At 38.0% G+C, this 16312-nt stretch overlaps 1 protein-coding gene and 1 pseudogene across 13 annotated transcripts in view; one reads left to right on the top strand and one right to left on the bottom strand.

Annotated features, from left to right (window-relative positions):
- Nucleotides 1-16312, bottom strand: part of MYT1L (myelin transcription factor 1 like) — a 273439-nt gene that overhangs the window by 69003 nt on the left and 188124 nt on the right. For 11 of the 12 annotated variants that reach the window (XR_014174569.1, XM_081943660.1, XM_081943662.1 and 8 more), the window contains one exon: nt 13252-13343. Coding sequence is in view for 11 of the 12 variants with exons in the window: in XM_081943660.1 (XP_081799786.1) it covers nt 13252-13343 (92 nt within the window). In the remaining variant the exon portion in view is untranslated. Of the gene's footprint in view, nt 1-13251; nt 13348-16312 lie in introns of all 12 variants that reach the window. The other variant, XM_081943665.1, reaches the window with a different exon arrangement.
- LOC309387261 (small ribosomal subunit protein eS26-like) lies at nt 7216-7623 on the top strand (annotated as a pseudogene). The gene has a single exon. The product of its transcript is annotated as a small ribosomal subunit protein eS26-like (transcript).

Raw genomic sequence — 16312 nt, 5'->3', positions numbered from 1 at the left:
TAAACATAATGAAAAGCTATGGCAATTCAGAACATCTGCTCTCATTACTACAGGTAGTCTTCAACTTACAACAGTTCGCTTAATGACCGTTGAAAGTTATAATAGCACTGGATAAAATGACCATTTTTCACATTTACAACCTTTGTGCCATCCCCCTGGTCATGTGATCAAAACTCAGATGCTTGGCAACTGGTTCATATTTACGATGGTTGCTGTGTCCTGGGGTCATGTGATCACTTTTCCCAATTTTCTGACAAGCAAAGTCAGAAAGCCAAATTCACTTAACAACTGGATTGCTAACTTAACAACTTCGGTGATTCACTTAACAACTGTAGCAAAACTGTAGTAAAATAGGGCAAACCTCACTTAACAACAGAAATTTTGGACTCAATCGTGGTTCTAAGTCAAGGACTATCGTTATACTAGAAATTGAATAAAGTTACAAAAACTTCAGAAACAATTATAGGGGTGTGAGTTAGTATAGAAAGAAGCCAAACAACTTATACAAGTTGATTTGAAGCTGCAGTTTCCATCTAGCTTTAAGAATTGTAAAGCATCATGTCTGAAAATATTTCTATTTTTCCCCCTCCTTTTCAAAGATGAGTGAACACTATCACTTCTGTATGACAGTGATCCACACATTTAAGCTATTGTACTGGTGCAAGTAAAAACAAGTCTGATATGAACTAAGCAATGTGGCTCTCCAGATAATTCTTATTGTCACTTGATCAGTGGCATTAAAGATGCTAATACTTGGTGGATAGTAATACCAGGAGGGCCATAAATACTCGCTGCCTGAGCAAAAGTGTAACCACGTTCATTTTAATAACTACTTTTTAACTAATAATTACCTTTTAAGTAAGAGAAGGAAGAGAAAGAACAGGAAAGGGAAAGGGGAAAAAATATTTCTTTTCATTCTATAGCAACTGATCTGTATGGCAGACCTGGAGAACAGAATAAACTAGAATTGTGTTCCATTAGAGCAATAGTTCACTATCTTACGTTATATATCGATTTAACTGCATCTTACAAATATTCATATAGATATACTTCCTTTTCATTTGTATATATTGAAAATAGAGGAAATCATTCTAGGTTTGATGGTATTATGGGGTCCACTCTGGATGTGATGGTATTCTGATAAAAGTATTCCACTTACTTTAAAGTATTTTAGAAACACCTGTTTAAATTGTGTGTGTTTAAAACTTGGCTGTGTAACTGAGCCTGGGGTCTGTATGTGTTAAGGGCCCCATTTCTTCGCTTTACTATTAGTATGCTGCTGTCAAAGGTGGTATTCTAACGGTTCACCCCGGTTCGGGCAAACCAGTAGTGGCAGCAGAAGGAGACACTCTGTGCATGCGCAGAAGCGCCCCCCCCCGGTGCACTCCTGGTTCCAAACCGGTAGCGATAATAATAGTATTTTCTGCCTGGCTGCTGTATGTATTTATTTTTAGATGTTTCTACTGTTTGTTTTATAATTTTAGAATTGTAAGCTGCCCAGAGTTCCTGAGATAATTGCTTGTGCCCAGGAACATGTATGTTCATGTATTTATCTATATATATAAAAGTGAAAACCACTCACGCTGGATCACGAAATCTCCAGAACCATAAAGCTACAAACTTGAAATGTGACATGTATGTTCCTCTTGGCTTCTAGGTGCTCGCTTAGAAAGGATTTTTCAAAATGACCATCAGATCATAAGTATTTATTATATTATCATTAACACACTCTGATGCAAAGGAGTTCTACTCCCCCCTCCCCACCTGAAAAGATTTCTGTTCAAACTACCACTTGGGTGTGGCCAGCGTATGACTCATCTGGCCTGCTGGCTGGGAGTTTGGAGGGGAGCCTGAGGGAGAGAAGGGGATAGGATAGGGGAGGTTTCTGTGGGGCAAACCTGAGGAAGAGAAGGGGGAGGATAGGACGGGTTTCTGAGGGGCAGGCCTGAGGGAGAGAAGGGGAGAAGAGAGGCCGATTGTAACTGCTCATTAATTTTCAAGCTGTGTTGATTTATCAAGCTCAATCACATAATTTTGTAGCGGAGCACAGATATTCAGCTAGTTTATTTATAAAATTTATAGGCTGCCCATCATAGTAACTCTGAATGGCTTCTAGAAGAAATATTGAAGTATTATAGTTTGAAGTAGTATAGAAGGGAACTCTATATGAATCCCCTTATGCTCCTGATTATATCATGGGGTGAGAGGTGGGTGATAAAAGCTAAAATGTGGTCTTAGCCTCAGAAAAACGTGAATAAAATAAAGATTTTTACTTTTAGATTCTAATGATTCATTTGGAAGTTGCCCCAGAAGCTGAAATAGAACTTGGCTGACATTTGGTCATCCAGTTATTTAAATATAAGTGGTCAATCAATTTTAGCTTTCCTTAATCAGGTGACATATAGCAACATCTACTAATATTTGTTATTATTAGTCTCATTTTTACACTATTATCTTAAAATTGTAGATTATAAAGTCTTTTCTCACTCTCATCTTTACTTAGTTAGAATTGTTGAAAAAGAGCATGATAGCATAAACAACTTAAGGAAATGTCTAAAATTTGAAAGCTAGAATAAAGAAAAATTATATAGCAATAAAGTTGACCATATTTCTAAAATCTGTCTTAGTACTTACGAAATTCATGAGCTAAGGCACACCATATATTTTGATAGTCTTACACTAAAATATTGATAAATACTTTCATATCACAGTTGGTTTATTCATTTGATATATGAAATAGTCCTAAAATATCCACATTTGTAAATGTAGGGCAGCTTCCAACAATTTGGAACAAATAATACACAATAGATAATTGCCCTTTAGAAATTCAAACTCATAATATGAGTAATTTTAATGAAATCATTATTTATCAAAAATATCAATATTTTAGATGTGTCAATGACAGCATAATATCCAAATCTCATCCCTGGGGGTGGGGATAGATAATATATGCAAATAACTCAGTCTAAGAATTTAGTCTCTGTGCCAGTGCCAGCCATGGCCAAGAAATACACAGAACTACTCTGAAAATGTTCTGTGCAGTAAAGTAAAAAGCACATGATGAGCCATTGGCATTCACTGTGACTTCTGTTCTGAATCATAACTATGTTGAAGGAAGTATTTCTTCCCTCAAATGCTGAATTACCATTTAAACAGAACTCATTTCCCCAAACAAAAGTTTGCAATTCTCTTCTGTCTTGATATGATTCAGTGCAGTAGCATACCCAGCGTATTTAATACTTTATTTTTGTAAGCCACCCAGAGTCACCAAGAGTCAGATGGCCATGCAATTTTTTTTAAAAATAAATCAATAATAAATAAAATATCCAGAGCTGACTTGGAGGACGAGGGGGAGGATTCAGGTTGGCCGAACCACACCACCGCCAGTCTATCCTGATCTATCTCCATTGCTGTCCTGCACCATTTATTGCCAAATAGTTGACTGGCACACCAGCAGCAGTAACTTCACTCCATACTTACTTCTGACCCTCCAGATAACCTCCTTGCAGTGACGTGTGGTGAGGTTTATAGCTGGTGAGGCTGGTGACGTCATCAGGAAGGCGGGGAATGGGACCACGTGTGCTGGAGGCTCAGGCTGCCTCAGCCTCCAGCACACGTGATCCCATTCCCCACCTTCCTGAGCGTGCTCCGCCGGCTCGCGCTCCGCAGTCCTCAAAAGGTTGCAGTCGCGAGGAGCATATTGCAGTCGCGAGAAGAGCGCAAAATCAAGCAGAGGCAGAAAGGTTCTCGTCGTTCCCCAGTCGCTTTCATGCCTTTGTCATCCGGGAGCGGCGACAACATTTCTGCCTCCACCCTCCACAGCTCCTGGGCGCGCCCGGACGAAGGTAGCCAGAATGGCGCCGAGGCAGTCCGGCGGGCGAGCGACCGAGGATCAGGCTGCCTCGCTCGCTCTTTTGTCCGCCCAGACCGCTTTATGTTATAAATCTTGATGCATCGCTGTGGCTACATCCGTCCGGCCGCGCCCGGGAGCTGCGGAGGGCGGCGGCAGAAATGTTGTCGGCTGCCGCCGCCCTCTGAAGCTCCCGGGCGCCCTCTGGAGCTCCTGGGCGCGGCCGGATGGATGTGTATAATATAATAATATTAATATATTATATTATATTATTATATAATAATATTTTATATATATATATATATATATATATATATATATATATATATATATATATATATATATATATATATATATATATATATATATATATATATATATATATATATATATATATAGTATAGAATATTATATACTATTATTTCATGAAGAGAGGTGAGGCTCTGCCTCCCCTGCCACCCCTGACCGCACGTCCCTGCCTCCTTGTAATCTTGGCAACCCACCACTGGTACAAAGGTTTATGCCAGTTTAAACTAATACATTATCAGTAGCAGGTAAGATTTGTGATTTATATTTTCTGTTATGGAATGGCTTCATCTAGATATATTCAGATTTCAAAATCTAACTTACAGAAATGAGGTTTCATAGGCAGCAGGGCATAAAAAAAGTGGAGACTGGAAAACTCTGTCAAAAAAGTCCACTCTTATGGTCACAGACTTTGTTTTGATGAAGAGACTAATTAAGTAGCCTCTTAAAACTTAGCAAGCCTTTAACCGATCAAATATTATCTGAAAAGCCTCCTAAATTGTAAGAGTTACTTTTAGGCTTCTCTCCCATTTATTCTTAGCGGGGGGTGGGGGTGTTCATTATCTTCATTGTGCCTTACTATCTTTCAGGCTTTGCCTCTTTCCCATCGTACTAGAAAAGATTGGTAGTAGATAATATCATTCTATCAGTTTCAAATCTGAGACTTTCTGCAACATCAATAAAAATGGGAAATGGTTCTGTATTCAGGCTAATATGAATAAAATCCCTTTACAACCAAGACTACTAAATGCCTACTAAACCTAAAATATGTTAATAACCAAGAACCACAGCCAGCTAGAGGCCCCTGACCTTTACAACAGTCCCCACTAATTGCTCCTTTTTATCCTTAAAATGGCTGCTTACTTATAATGGGACTTTCTGTCTTTCCTGACTGCTGTGGTAAAAGGTAACCGCCTTGCCTAGCTAATTCTGGATTTGGCAGATGATGCTTACAATTATGGCCTGAATTATTAATTTCAAGCAAACTTTTTTTTTAAAAAAAATCTGTCATTGTAAAAGAAAAACCAAAATCTATTATGGGAAGAAATAGCAAAGGAAACTGCACAGATATTCCAATGTATTGATATTATACTATATCATGTAATGTAGCCATCTTTGTTTCTGGCTATTCATATCTATGTACATTCATGTAAATATAGCTGTCTGCTTCACACAATTTAAAGACAAATATAGGTCTCATGCAATTTTTTCCCAGATGACATCAATAAAGATTGCAACGCATAGAATTTCTATACTGGATATATATACAAATACCCTGTTTTCCCGAAAATAAGCCCTCCCCGGATAATAAGCGCATAAGCCCCCTCCGAAAATATTGTAATGCAGCAGTAGCCATGAGGTGATCACGCTCGCTGCCTCCTGCAAACTGAAAAATAATAAGACCTTCCCAACAATAAAGCTAAGTGCTTATTTTGAGAGTCAAAAGAAAATAAGACTGTCTTATTTTGGGGGAAACACAGTATTCACATTGCATCACAGAGTCAAGGGTATCAGTTTGGGAGGATTGGCCTAGTGATATTTTCTCAGGTGCAACTATGATGTAGTTTTCTGATACCTGTACTAGACAAATATATTCACTAAAAGGAGAGTGGCATATCAAATCACACGTTTCTAACTTTGAACAGAGTTCCTATGCCTATTGATTAAAAATAGTTCAGATATACTCAATTTCTTCTATTTGGGTTCTTAGTGATAATTATGATAGTGAATTGTCTTTCAGTTTGCACTGTACCAGGATTACCCTCTACACCCGTCAATGAATAAACCTCAAGCCCACTTGAGCTAAATTAAATAGTTTGTTTGGACTCAACAAAGTTTAATTGTATATTTCTAAACAATGAATGTGTAATTATTATGATTCATGCAATGAGAGTAATCAAATTCTGTCAACAGTTGTTGGCATTTGTGTAAATTTGTGTAAGTTTTGAAATATGAGATTAATTCAGGCTGCCATGAACTACAACTTCTTATTCACTATTCGTGTTGTGCATCACTTAAAGAGATTACAGCAACTAAGCTAGAGCAGTAAGGTGGTTTGGAACCTCACAGTGCCATTAGGATTGAGTCCTAATGTATGTCTCTGACCTTTTCTTCTTCTGCTGGAATAAATAATTTATTACTTAGCTTTCGGGAAGGCCAAAGTATGATTTTGTCAGTGCCTTCCCTCCTTCCTGGTTATTAATGGATGGAAGAGAATCAATAAAGCTATCAGCCTTACCAGGTAGACCTGATAGAAAACACAACCAGGTGCTGAACTATATTTCAGGTCTCGTTTCTTGAAAGATTTTTTGTAGAGGTCAGAAGTTTTGCAGAAAGCCACACCAAATCCTCTTCTGCAAGTCTACTTCCCTCTTGTTTGCATGAATCTACTTTTTTTTTTCTTTTTGTACATAGCCTTTGGCAATTTCAGTTGTTCCTTTAATAGACTTTGGGCTGCTTCCCTCTTGTGTAAGTAAGTTTGTGGCACATGGAATTGTGCTTTCTTGCCTGGTTGTTGGTAAAACCCATAGGTAGAATCTATAAGTTGCATGGAATGGGGACATACCAATGAGGAGTGTATTGCATTATTGTAAATAAATTCAGCGAGAGGCATGAAATCAGTCCAGATGTCTTGGTGGTATGAAATATAGTATCACAATTGCTTATAACAATTGGTTAATCTTCTCAGATTCTCCATTGGTCTTTGGATGATGTGAGGAAGATGAATTAATTTTAATAATAATTGCACAAAGTTCAAAAATTTGGAAGTGAACTAGCTTCCTCTGTCTCAGATCATATGATTGATCTCTATATCTCTATATCATAATTGATTCCACTATAAGATATGTTGCAAAGAATTGAGCTGTTTCCTAGGCCATGAGGGACCGCTGCAAGGAATAAAATGAGCCAATTTAGTAAATAAATCCACCATTACAAGTATTTTAGTATTTAGTATATCTCTCACTTGTGGTAAGATCAGTGATAAAATCTAGAGAAGCAGTGTTCCAGGGCTGTGAAGGGGTTTTTGCAGCTACAATAACCTAGCCAGATTACTCATCACCATCAAAATGACAAGGAAGAAAAGAAACAATGGTCGTGCCAAGAAGGGTCGAGGACATGTCCAGCCTATACGCTGTACCAACTGTGCCCGTTGTGTCCCCAAGGATAAAGCTATTAAGAACTTTGTCATCTGAAATATTGTAGAAGTAGCTGCAGTCAGATATATCTCTGAAGCGAGTGTCTACGTGCTACCCAAACTCTATGTGAAGCTTCACTATTGTGTTAGCTGTCCTATCCACAGCAAGGTGGTGAGGAACCTATCCTGTGAGGCCTGGAAGGACTGCACTCCTCCTCCCCGGTTCAGGGCAGCAGGTGCTGCACCGAGACCATCCCCTAAGCCTATCTAAGGAAATGTTTTAAAAGATGTCAATTCCAATTATTGAGTCAATAAAAACATTTACTAGGGATTTCCCCCCTCTATGACAGATATGACAAGAGGAAATTTCTTTTAAGTTGGCCCAGACATGAGGCCACAAAAAATTGCTATTAGGTTTTAAATACCCTCCATGTTCTGCTGTTTTATTGTCATGGCACAATACCTTCAGATACTTCATCTATACCTTCACTGTGAAAGGCACAACAGTACCTTTTTGGCTTTCCTTAGAAGTCATCCAGTCGGGCCTTGGCATGTGTATCCTGCTGTTGCTGTGTCCTAATCTAATCAGACAGATCAACAACTTGTCTTCCTGCTCCTTCCAGATTTTCAGGTTGGCCTGATTATTTTGTAGAGATTCTGTAGCCCAAATTGTCTAAGGTCAGATGTACATTTTTTTAGTTGGACAAAGACCTTACTGTACTGTAATTTTTGCAATACATTTCTGACATTGATAAGGCAAGGATAAGGATGTTCAGAATAAACTGATATGTCATCTAAGTATAACCATCACTTACTGGTCTAGAATTGCTGAAAATAAGTTGTTAATGAACCAATAAGTCCCTAGCTTCACATTTAACCAAGCCAAAAGGCATCACTGTGTATTGCCATGTCTTGTATTGAATACTTGTGTCCTTCTTTTATTATAATTAGATCGCAAGCACTTCTCAAGTCAAATTTTATAAAGATATGTACCTTTTGTAGCCAGTTAATAGATCTGAGATTAGTGGGATTAGATAGTCATCTCTAAATGCCATTGTTTTCAGGTCTTTGTAGTCATCAACTCTGTGCATGGGGACTCCTTCTTTCTTTTCAGAGTGGCTGCTGTTTCGCCTTGTTTTGGAAGAACAAAAAATGTGGTTGTTGAGTTGGAAGTGTGAAGATTCCTTTTTTGATGTTGATATCCAAACATTCATTGAAACTGATTAACTAATGGATAGACATAGGATAGTGTCTCTTTCCTGGGATGTGGATTCTGGTTTCAAATTGATGGTGCAATTACATACCCTGTGGGCAGCGAGGTAACTCAGCTGCCTCTTCCTCTCCAAACAAAATCTGCAAAATGTGTATATTTTTCTGGCAGTGCTGATTCTCCCATAGTGGAGTGGGCGAGGTAAGTTTTCACTGCTTATAAATGTGTTGCTGGCATTTAGGAATGGGGAATGAGAGCATCCTCGCATCCAACTTATACCTGGATCATGCAGCTGAAGCCATGTTATTCCCAAGATGATAGTACTTGCAAGGAGGAAGTTACATACCATGTTATGAATTCGATGTGATCTTGGATTGTCAACTGCAAAGGAGCCAATGTGCTGCAGAACTAACCCTGCTCTTAGTAGCTGTCCATCAAATATCTTGACTTCATTGGGCTTGAATAAGCAATTTTAGTTTCGGTACTTTTTATGTCTATGAAATTAGTGGTTGCTCCAGATTCTACAAATTCAGAGAATTCTACCATGTTGCTGGAAACTAAGGTTAACAATAACAACATTATTAAGTATGCTTGCCTGCTATCAGATGACAGATTCTCCTCAAATGGTGGCGAGCTCCCCTTCAGGGTTCGGGGGGGAGAGGGAGTGCACAAAGTTTGCCTGGTGTGCTGTTTCGAAGCAAATTGGGCACTTGCTGTCCATGAGCTCTGTTGATAAATTTTGCATTTCATTTCTTCAATATCTGTGCCAGATATTAGTACTTTTACCAGGCATGCTATGGCTATGTGTCCTGGGGCCCCAAGGTAAAATCATAGTCTCAGATCCCTTTTTCTTTACTTCTTTCCTGATGACAGGGAACTCTTAAATGCTCTGATTTGTTCTCCCACACTGGATTTTGAGCAGGCCATTGGGATGGGATAAGACACACCCCCATGCCATTCCTTTTCTGCCTTAGCTCTCCTAAGCAATACTGATATAGCTCTTCTGGGGTATTTGAGATGCCTTGTCTTACCAGCACATCTCTCAGCCCTTCTTTGAACTGGTTAGTCATTCCACCCTATACAGCCAGCTAGCAATTTAAAGCATGAAATATTACTCTGCTCCATCTTCTCTGAGCTTCCAGATCCCTCGACTAGCAGTGATTCTCTGATGAGATCCTCGAAGTGGCCTTTGAGTTTACACATGAAGTCTTGATAGTTGTCTAACACTGGATTGTTTCCTTCAATTCATGGTTTTGCCCATTTACCTACTGCTTCCTTCAGCAAACTCAGCACAAAAGTCACTTGGTGAGATCAGTGGAAACTCCACCAGCTTGCATGTCATAAACATTTCACATTGAATGGTGAATGTTGAGAATTGATCCTGGTTCCCTCCAAATTTCTCTGGCCAGGTATCCTGGGAATGCAGGAGCATGTATTGAGCCATCATCTGTGGTGCTGCTGAAGGTTGGAGCAAAACATGCCCCAGTCTATTGTGTTAGTTGTATCATGGCATTCTGCAAATTGGTCATTAGGACATCTACTTCCTACTGCTGTTGCAACAATGCTGCTGCCAATTGCTTGGCAGATAAGGATCGGAGGCCGTTCCTGAATTTTCTCACTTTGAAAGAGATATAGAGACTTCCAAGATTGATGTCAGCCTTATTAGGTAGATGAGACAGGAAGCACAATCAGGTACTAACTTTTTTTTAATTGTAAGAGTATATTAATAGAATATTGCTAGCCTGAAGCTATAAGTCTCCCATCATTTCCTTTACAGCCTAAGAAACTAGGAAGTTTCTATTGAGTTTTTTGCCCTATTCACTATCCAGCTGTAGACTATGCTGTCTCCTATCTGATTGTTCCCTAAGTAGCATCTCTGACCCCAACCTCCCATTCCCATATACTGTTACAAATGCACTGGACATATTGATGTAGCTTGTCTCCATGCCTCCTTAAATCTATAGGAGTATCTATTTATTGCTTGCTAAGGAGCCAAAGGAAAACTTAGATAACATTTAATATTGTACAATATTAGTTATCTCTCATTAAGATTCAGAACACAGGAAAACATGAAGCTGAGTGGATTTCAGCATTCTGGCTGGAAATTCTGGGAGTTGGAAGTCCACATAGATTCCAGCTACCAAAGTTGAGAAACACTGCTTTAAGGAATTCATTCATTAAAATTAATGAGTATGAACTACATAACTCCTAATAGAGAAGTTCCATTAAACTAGAGGAAAGGTGCTAGTGTGACTAACCAGCAGAAATACAGGAAAACATAAAAAGAGCATGAAACCAAAGTCTTCTCAAATGAGAAATAAGAAAAGGACCACAAACTTTGGCAAAAGTACAAGCTGACTGTGAGGGATAGAGAGTCTTCAAGATAAAAACAATTATGATTAATACTGTTCATTTAAATCTATAAGATGAAGGAAAAATGCAATAGGGCTAGCAATGAGAACTTTCAATGTCAAGGATGGGGAAGATGTAGAAAAGCATATATTTTTGGTCTCTTTTTGGTCTTTTTTTACATAATAATCATTCATACTTAAGTAATTGTCCACTAGGACTCCACGATCCCTCTCACAGTTACTGCTATTGAGCCAGGTACCATCTATTCTATACCCATTCATTTGGTCAGCCAGATGTTTCGAATGGATTTGGCATTTTTACCCACCTATCGAGTCTTTCAAGGACTTGGGCTGTTGTTTTTATTTTACAATACAAAACTTCTGCTAGATCAGTCCTAGGGACCTATGAAAGGGGGAGGCTAGAATGTTTGGGGAATCTTTAAGACAGAAGGTAACAATGAGCTCTATATAATACCTAAAGTTCCCCTCCCCGTATTAAAGACACAAGGGAAATGCCAGTGATGAACAAAGTCAATTTTTTTCAGCTGCTTCAAACACCATAGTGTTTCTTAATTTGAGCTTGCACACATATTTGTTATTATAAAAGCACTATTTGTTTTGTGTGGCCTTTCTTATAGGTAACACTGCAAGTGCACTGAAAACCTCTCAAGAATGCAATTTAAGTTTCACTATAAAATTCGTAGGTATGGCCTCAACGATCAGCACTTTTGGAAGCTGGTTGTCCACCAGAAATCTCACTGACTTTATTATCTTTTTTTAAGCAATCAGACTTCATTCTAGCAACAGGAAAAAATGTTGATTGTGCCACCAACTCCAGCAGACAGCTCTCAACATTTCACTGCTCCCTACAACTGTCGGAGGCCAAACCAGAGACTGAAAATCAAGGACCATCGTCAGCTTTACCTGACAAGATAGATATTTTTGCAGAAAGGCCATGTTATTATAACCGTTATTACAAGCTTGTCCTAACTACCGTTGCCTTCAAAGGAAGTGGGGAAACTTTGCTGTATATATAAAAATATAACTACTGGCTTTAGTATGTATTACAAATCCTCTGGGAAGTTACTGTAACTGACCAAGCTATATTAAACACTTTGCACAGCATTGCTACTCTGTCTAGCTCATGAAAATGAATTCCTTGAACTATATGTGTGCTTGCTACTGAAGGCAGAAAATGCATTGGAGCTTTATCTACGTGTCACAGTATTCGTTTTAATCAGCCAGCTTTCACTTTCAAGGTGCTTACTCTAAGGATAAGTGCATTGTTGCATGGCTTATTACTGCTATACCATATTAGGAAAAGAAGAAGAAAGAAAACTGGGCAGTGATTTAGTGGAGGGAGAAAGAAATCTTAGGGATTATGTCTAACCCAAGAATTTCCAAAGTGTCTTATAGTAAAAACAATTCTTCTTGTTCCTTAAAGCTACTATACTGATTATGATATAAGCGTTTGAGGCTTTCATTTTATCTCATTATGAAAGTTGGTTTCATTTTTTTCTGTATATTCCTTATCGATGTTTTAAGTAGGGACCTGACTTTCCCATTGTTATGAAATGTCCATATACTGGGAATGCCATCCCTACAGTGTAAAATATAGGTGGTTTGTGAAGAAAATGTGTCTGATTGAGCAATCAGAATATCTGGCTTTCAGTTTCAATCACTGTGGTTGCTAAGACTCAACATGTGTAGGCTTGGTGGCACACAATGAATCCTTGGTTTGCTTTTGTGTATAGGTAGTTTACAAAGAAAAATGCATTGAGCAATCAGGAGATCTTGTTCTCAATTTTGAATATATGCATGCTGCTAGTTAGAAAGGGCTTGCAAAGTATACTAGTATAAGTTATCTTTTTAAAAAGAGTGAGAATGAACTGCTTTGCAGAAGTAATGCACATGGTGTTGTTTTGTTAACAACTTTTTGCAAAATGAAAATAAAGGCTATAACCATTTTAGCATGATTCATATCAAAAGATAAAATTACACCACTAGAAAACATGGCATCGTGGTTCCTTAAAGGGCCTCTGTTGATGTGCCTTGTTAATATGAAAGGATGTCAGAATAAAATATGGCAGCACAACAATTCTTCATCTTTTTGAAGATATCAACTTGATATTCAATTTGTGTTCAGTTTTAACGCTTGTTTATCATTCGGACAATTAGTGAAAGAACAGTATTTGAAAAATATTGAGGTCTAAAACATATGAAAAAAATGTTTGCCCCCCACATCTAAACCCAGATTCAATAACCATTCTCCCTTCTGTTAACATAATTTTGTAACAGGATGATATAAGTGGATCAGGGTTTACACTATGAGTATTCATTTTCCTGGGAGTTCTAGAGTCAGCCTGATTCTTCCTAATCCTGAGGGATTGTGAAATACCTGGTGCATAAGCCATCTTGAATGTCTTCATATGATAAAGGCTAAATGGTGCCTTAGAACATCTGTTCCTGGAGCTCCTCCAGCGGAGATTTCTTTCTATAATAGAAAAGCTTTGTGAAACAGTCTTTGGGAACCATCTATGTGATGTGAACTCCTCTCAGAAGGAGGAGGAAAAAAAATCTGCCAGTCTGGCTCTGCAAACCAAATGGGACACTGATACCTATTAAGTAATAACCAACATAAAGAAAGGCCTTCAATGCAAGGATCAATGTTGCTGCGTTGCACAATGTTTATAGGCTAGGATATTTCATAGGGGGAGAGGTTACTTTATCTTTTGAGGTAAATGCAAAACAAAGTGGAAAATTAGTTATTTTTCCTTGCCAACACAAAACAAACCAGTCCACTGCAGAATAAAGGTCTCTTCATTGAAAATTTTGGCCTATACCACATTGGTCTGGTGCAGGTTGGTAGACAGATTTTTATTTTTACTTCCTTGTCTATGGCCGTGTGTGAATGCATTGCATGAATTCCATCCCTAAAGGTGGTCTAGAACCTGGGTTTTCCTGTTCTAATCCAGTACCTTAACCATTATACATATATGAGTCATATTCTATCTTGAATATAGCTCTTTAATTTATTCTATTAATGTAATATAATGAATATATTCTATCAAGTATACTCTATATATTTAACAGGACCAAAAGGGGCTTTTTAATATTTGGTTCTCTTTAATTGGTATTTTGAGATTTGTAAGAGTGTTGCTTTAGTATGCTTTGTACAGTTTTATCAAAGATTAGAAGAGGAATTTTCATAACGCCTTTACTTCCTTTGAAATGCACATCCTATATACAATGTCATCTGGAGTTGTCCAAAAAATTCTAAGAGATCATATGAAAATTCACATTCACTGATGGGAAAATTCATAAAATTAGATAGAGTCTTCACCTAGAAGATGACATAAAATGAATTTCCAAATAAATATCTGTGCTCTGGGCTACAATCATTCTCTGCAGTGTCTGAAGACCCTCCATAAAGTTGTATACTGTGCCCCCAAAGACTGTCACCCAAATCTGAAGAGGCCTTTTTATAATAGCCTTAATACAGCAGGAAAAGCTGCAGAGAAGATCAGAAAGGCAAGCCTCAGTTAGCATGCAAACACACACACACACACACACACACACACACACACAGACACTTTTCAAAGTAATAATATAATCCTTATTTGGCCCTAATTTTACCTGATGTAAAATAACCCTGTTACTTTGTAAGTATATATTTGTTCATTATTCTGCTTCTACATGTGATCTCAGAAGAAACTTGTGCAAACTAACTTAAATTAAATAGTAAATTAAAACATTACCCAAAATATTTATCTTAAGGAATTTCAAGATATTTATGTTATAAATCTTGATGCCTCAGTTTAATTCAGATCTAATAATCCTGACCACTGCATTTAGAAAAATCACCCCCAAACTATGAAGCTCTGTTCATAGCTTTGCTGGAAATTAATTCCAGTCTCAAAAGTTTTAGTTAAGCACTTCTGAGTAGCACCAGTTTAAGAAAGATTTAATTTACAAATGGGAGCATTCCTCTCCCTCTTTTCCTTACTGTCTTCTCATACTGTTTATTAATACTATATGAATTTAAATAATTAGCTTAGAATATTGTTTTGAATCCTATTTAAAAGAGAATTGTGGCCAGAGATAAAAGCCATGGTCAATGAAAAACTATGATAGCTACAATTAAGACCAGTAGTGGTAGAATGAGTCTCTGTAAGCCCACAACCTGCATTCTCATAATTACATAGGCTGTCAGATTTAGAGGGGAAATACAAAACAAATTATAATTTACCTCACTGCATTTCTCATGAGCTTATTTGTATCTAATATATATATTTAAAAACCTTCCCAAACCTTGAGTTAAAGAAAAGGAAGTTTGTACTTTAGTCATTTATCCTTTTTTGGAATACCATTTTATCCAGTGTGTTCTGACTGTATGCATAAACTTACTGCATAAAACACAGTAAAGAAAAACTATTAGTAATTATTACTAAATGAAGTCTTTTTCTTAAAGAACTTCTCTCATTATTCAGAGTCCTATTTATTATCGGTTAACACTAATGCAATCACTGTTCAATCAGTATGTGTTCTATTTCCTGTTTCTAGTAGAAATCATCTCTGCATAACAGCATTTTTTTGTTATTGATTCAGGTCACTTCACTGTGAGGTGGTGAATTAGTAAAAGCAAGGTATTCCATTATATCTTAGTAGCAACTTTGTTACATAAAATCTCTGTAATTTAAATTTTTGATTCTCATATTGTATTTGATAGCATGGATTTCTTTTCAGCTATAGCCCCAGGCAGGCATTTATTTACCCATAGAAGAAAAACAGGTAACATTTCAGTTAATTTACCCCACATATTCCCAAGTCTTTGATGTTCCACATGTACATCTGAAAGAGGTTCTGTACCAGTGGTGGGTTTCAAATTTTTTTAGAAACTCTTCTGTAGGTGTGGCCTGCTTTGTGGGAGTGGCTTACCAGCCATGTGACCTGGTTTGAGTGGCTTGCTGGCCATGTGACCGAGTGGGAGTGGCTTGCAAGCCATGTGACCAAGTGGGAGCAGCTTGGCAGTCATGTGATTGGGTGGGCATGGCCCAACTTATAAAATGTGGTGAAACTCATTTAACAACGCTCTTGCTTAGCAACCAAAATGTTGGCTCAGAAACTCTGGCATTTGAAGCACGCAAGTCTTAAAGCTGTCAAGTTACAAGACCCTTGCACCTCTAACCCTTTAGAAAAAAAACCCAGGGGTGTTCAAACTTGACAGCTTTAAGACTTGTGGACTTCAACTCCCAGAATTCCTCCTCTCGCTCTTCATCTTGATGATGTGTGGACGGGAGGAGGGAGGGAGCTGGAACCGGTTCTAAACCGCACTGTAGATTTGTGGAACCTCTTCTATAGAAGAGGTTAGAACTGGCAGAAATCCACCGCTGTTCTGTACACAGGTACAATTGAGAATGCCTTAGGCAGGTTTCTGCTCTCTAAAAGTGTCTTTAGTG

This window comes from Natrix helvetica (assembly GCF_964273705.1).
Source record: "Natrix helvetica genome assembly, chromosome: 2".
Classification (NCBI taxonomy): domain Eukaryota; kingdom Metazoa; phylum Chordata; class Lepidosauria; order Squamata; family Natricidae; genus Natrix; species Natrix helvetica.
The sequence above is the reverse complement of the archived record's forward strand: the minus strand, read 5'-3'. Positions and strand labels throughout refer to the sequence as shown.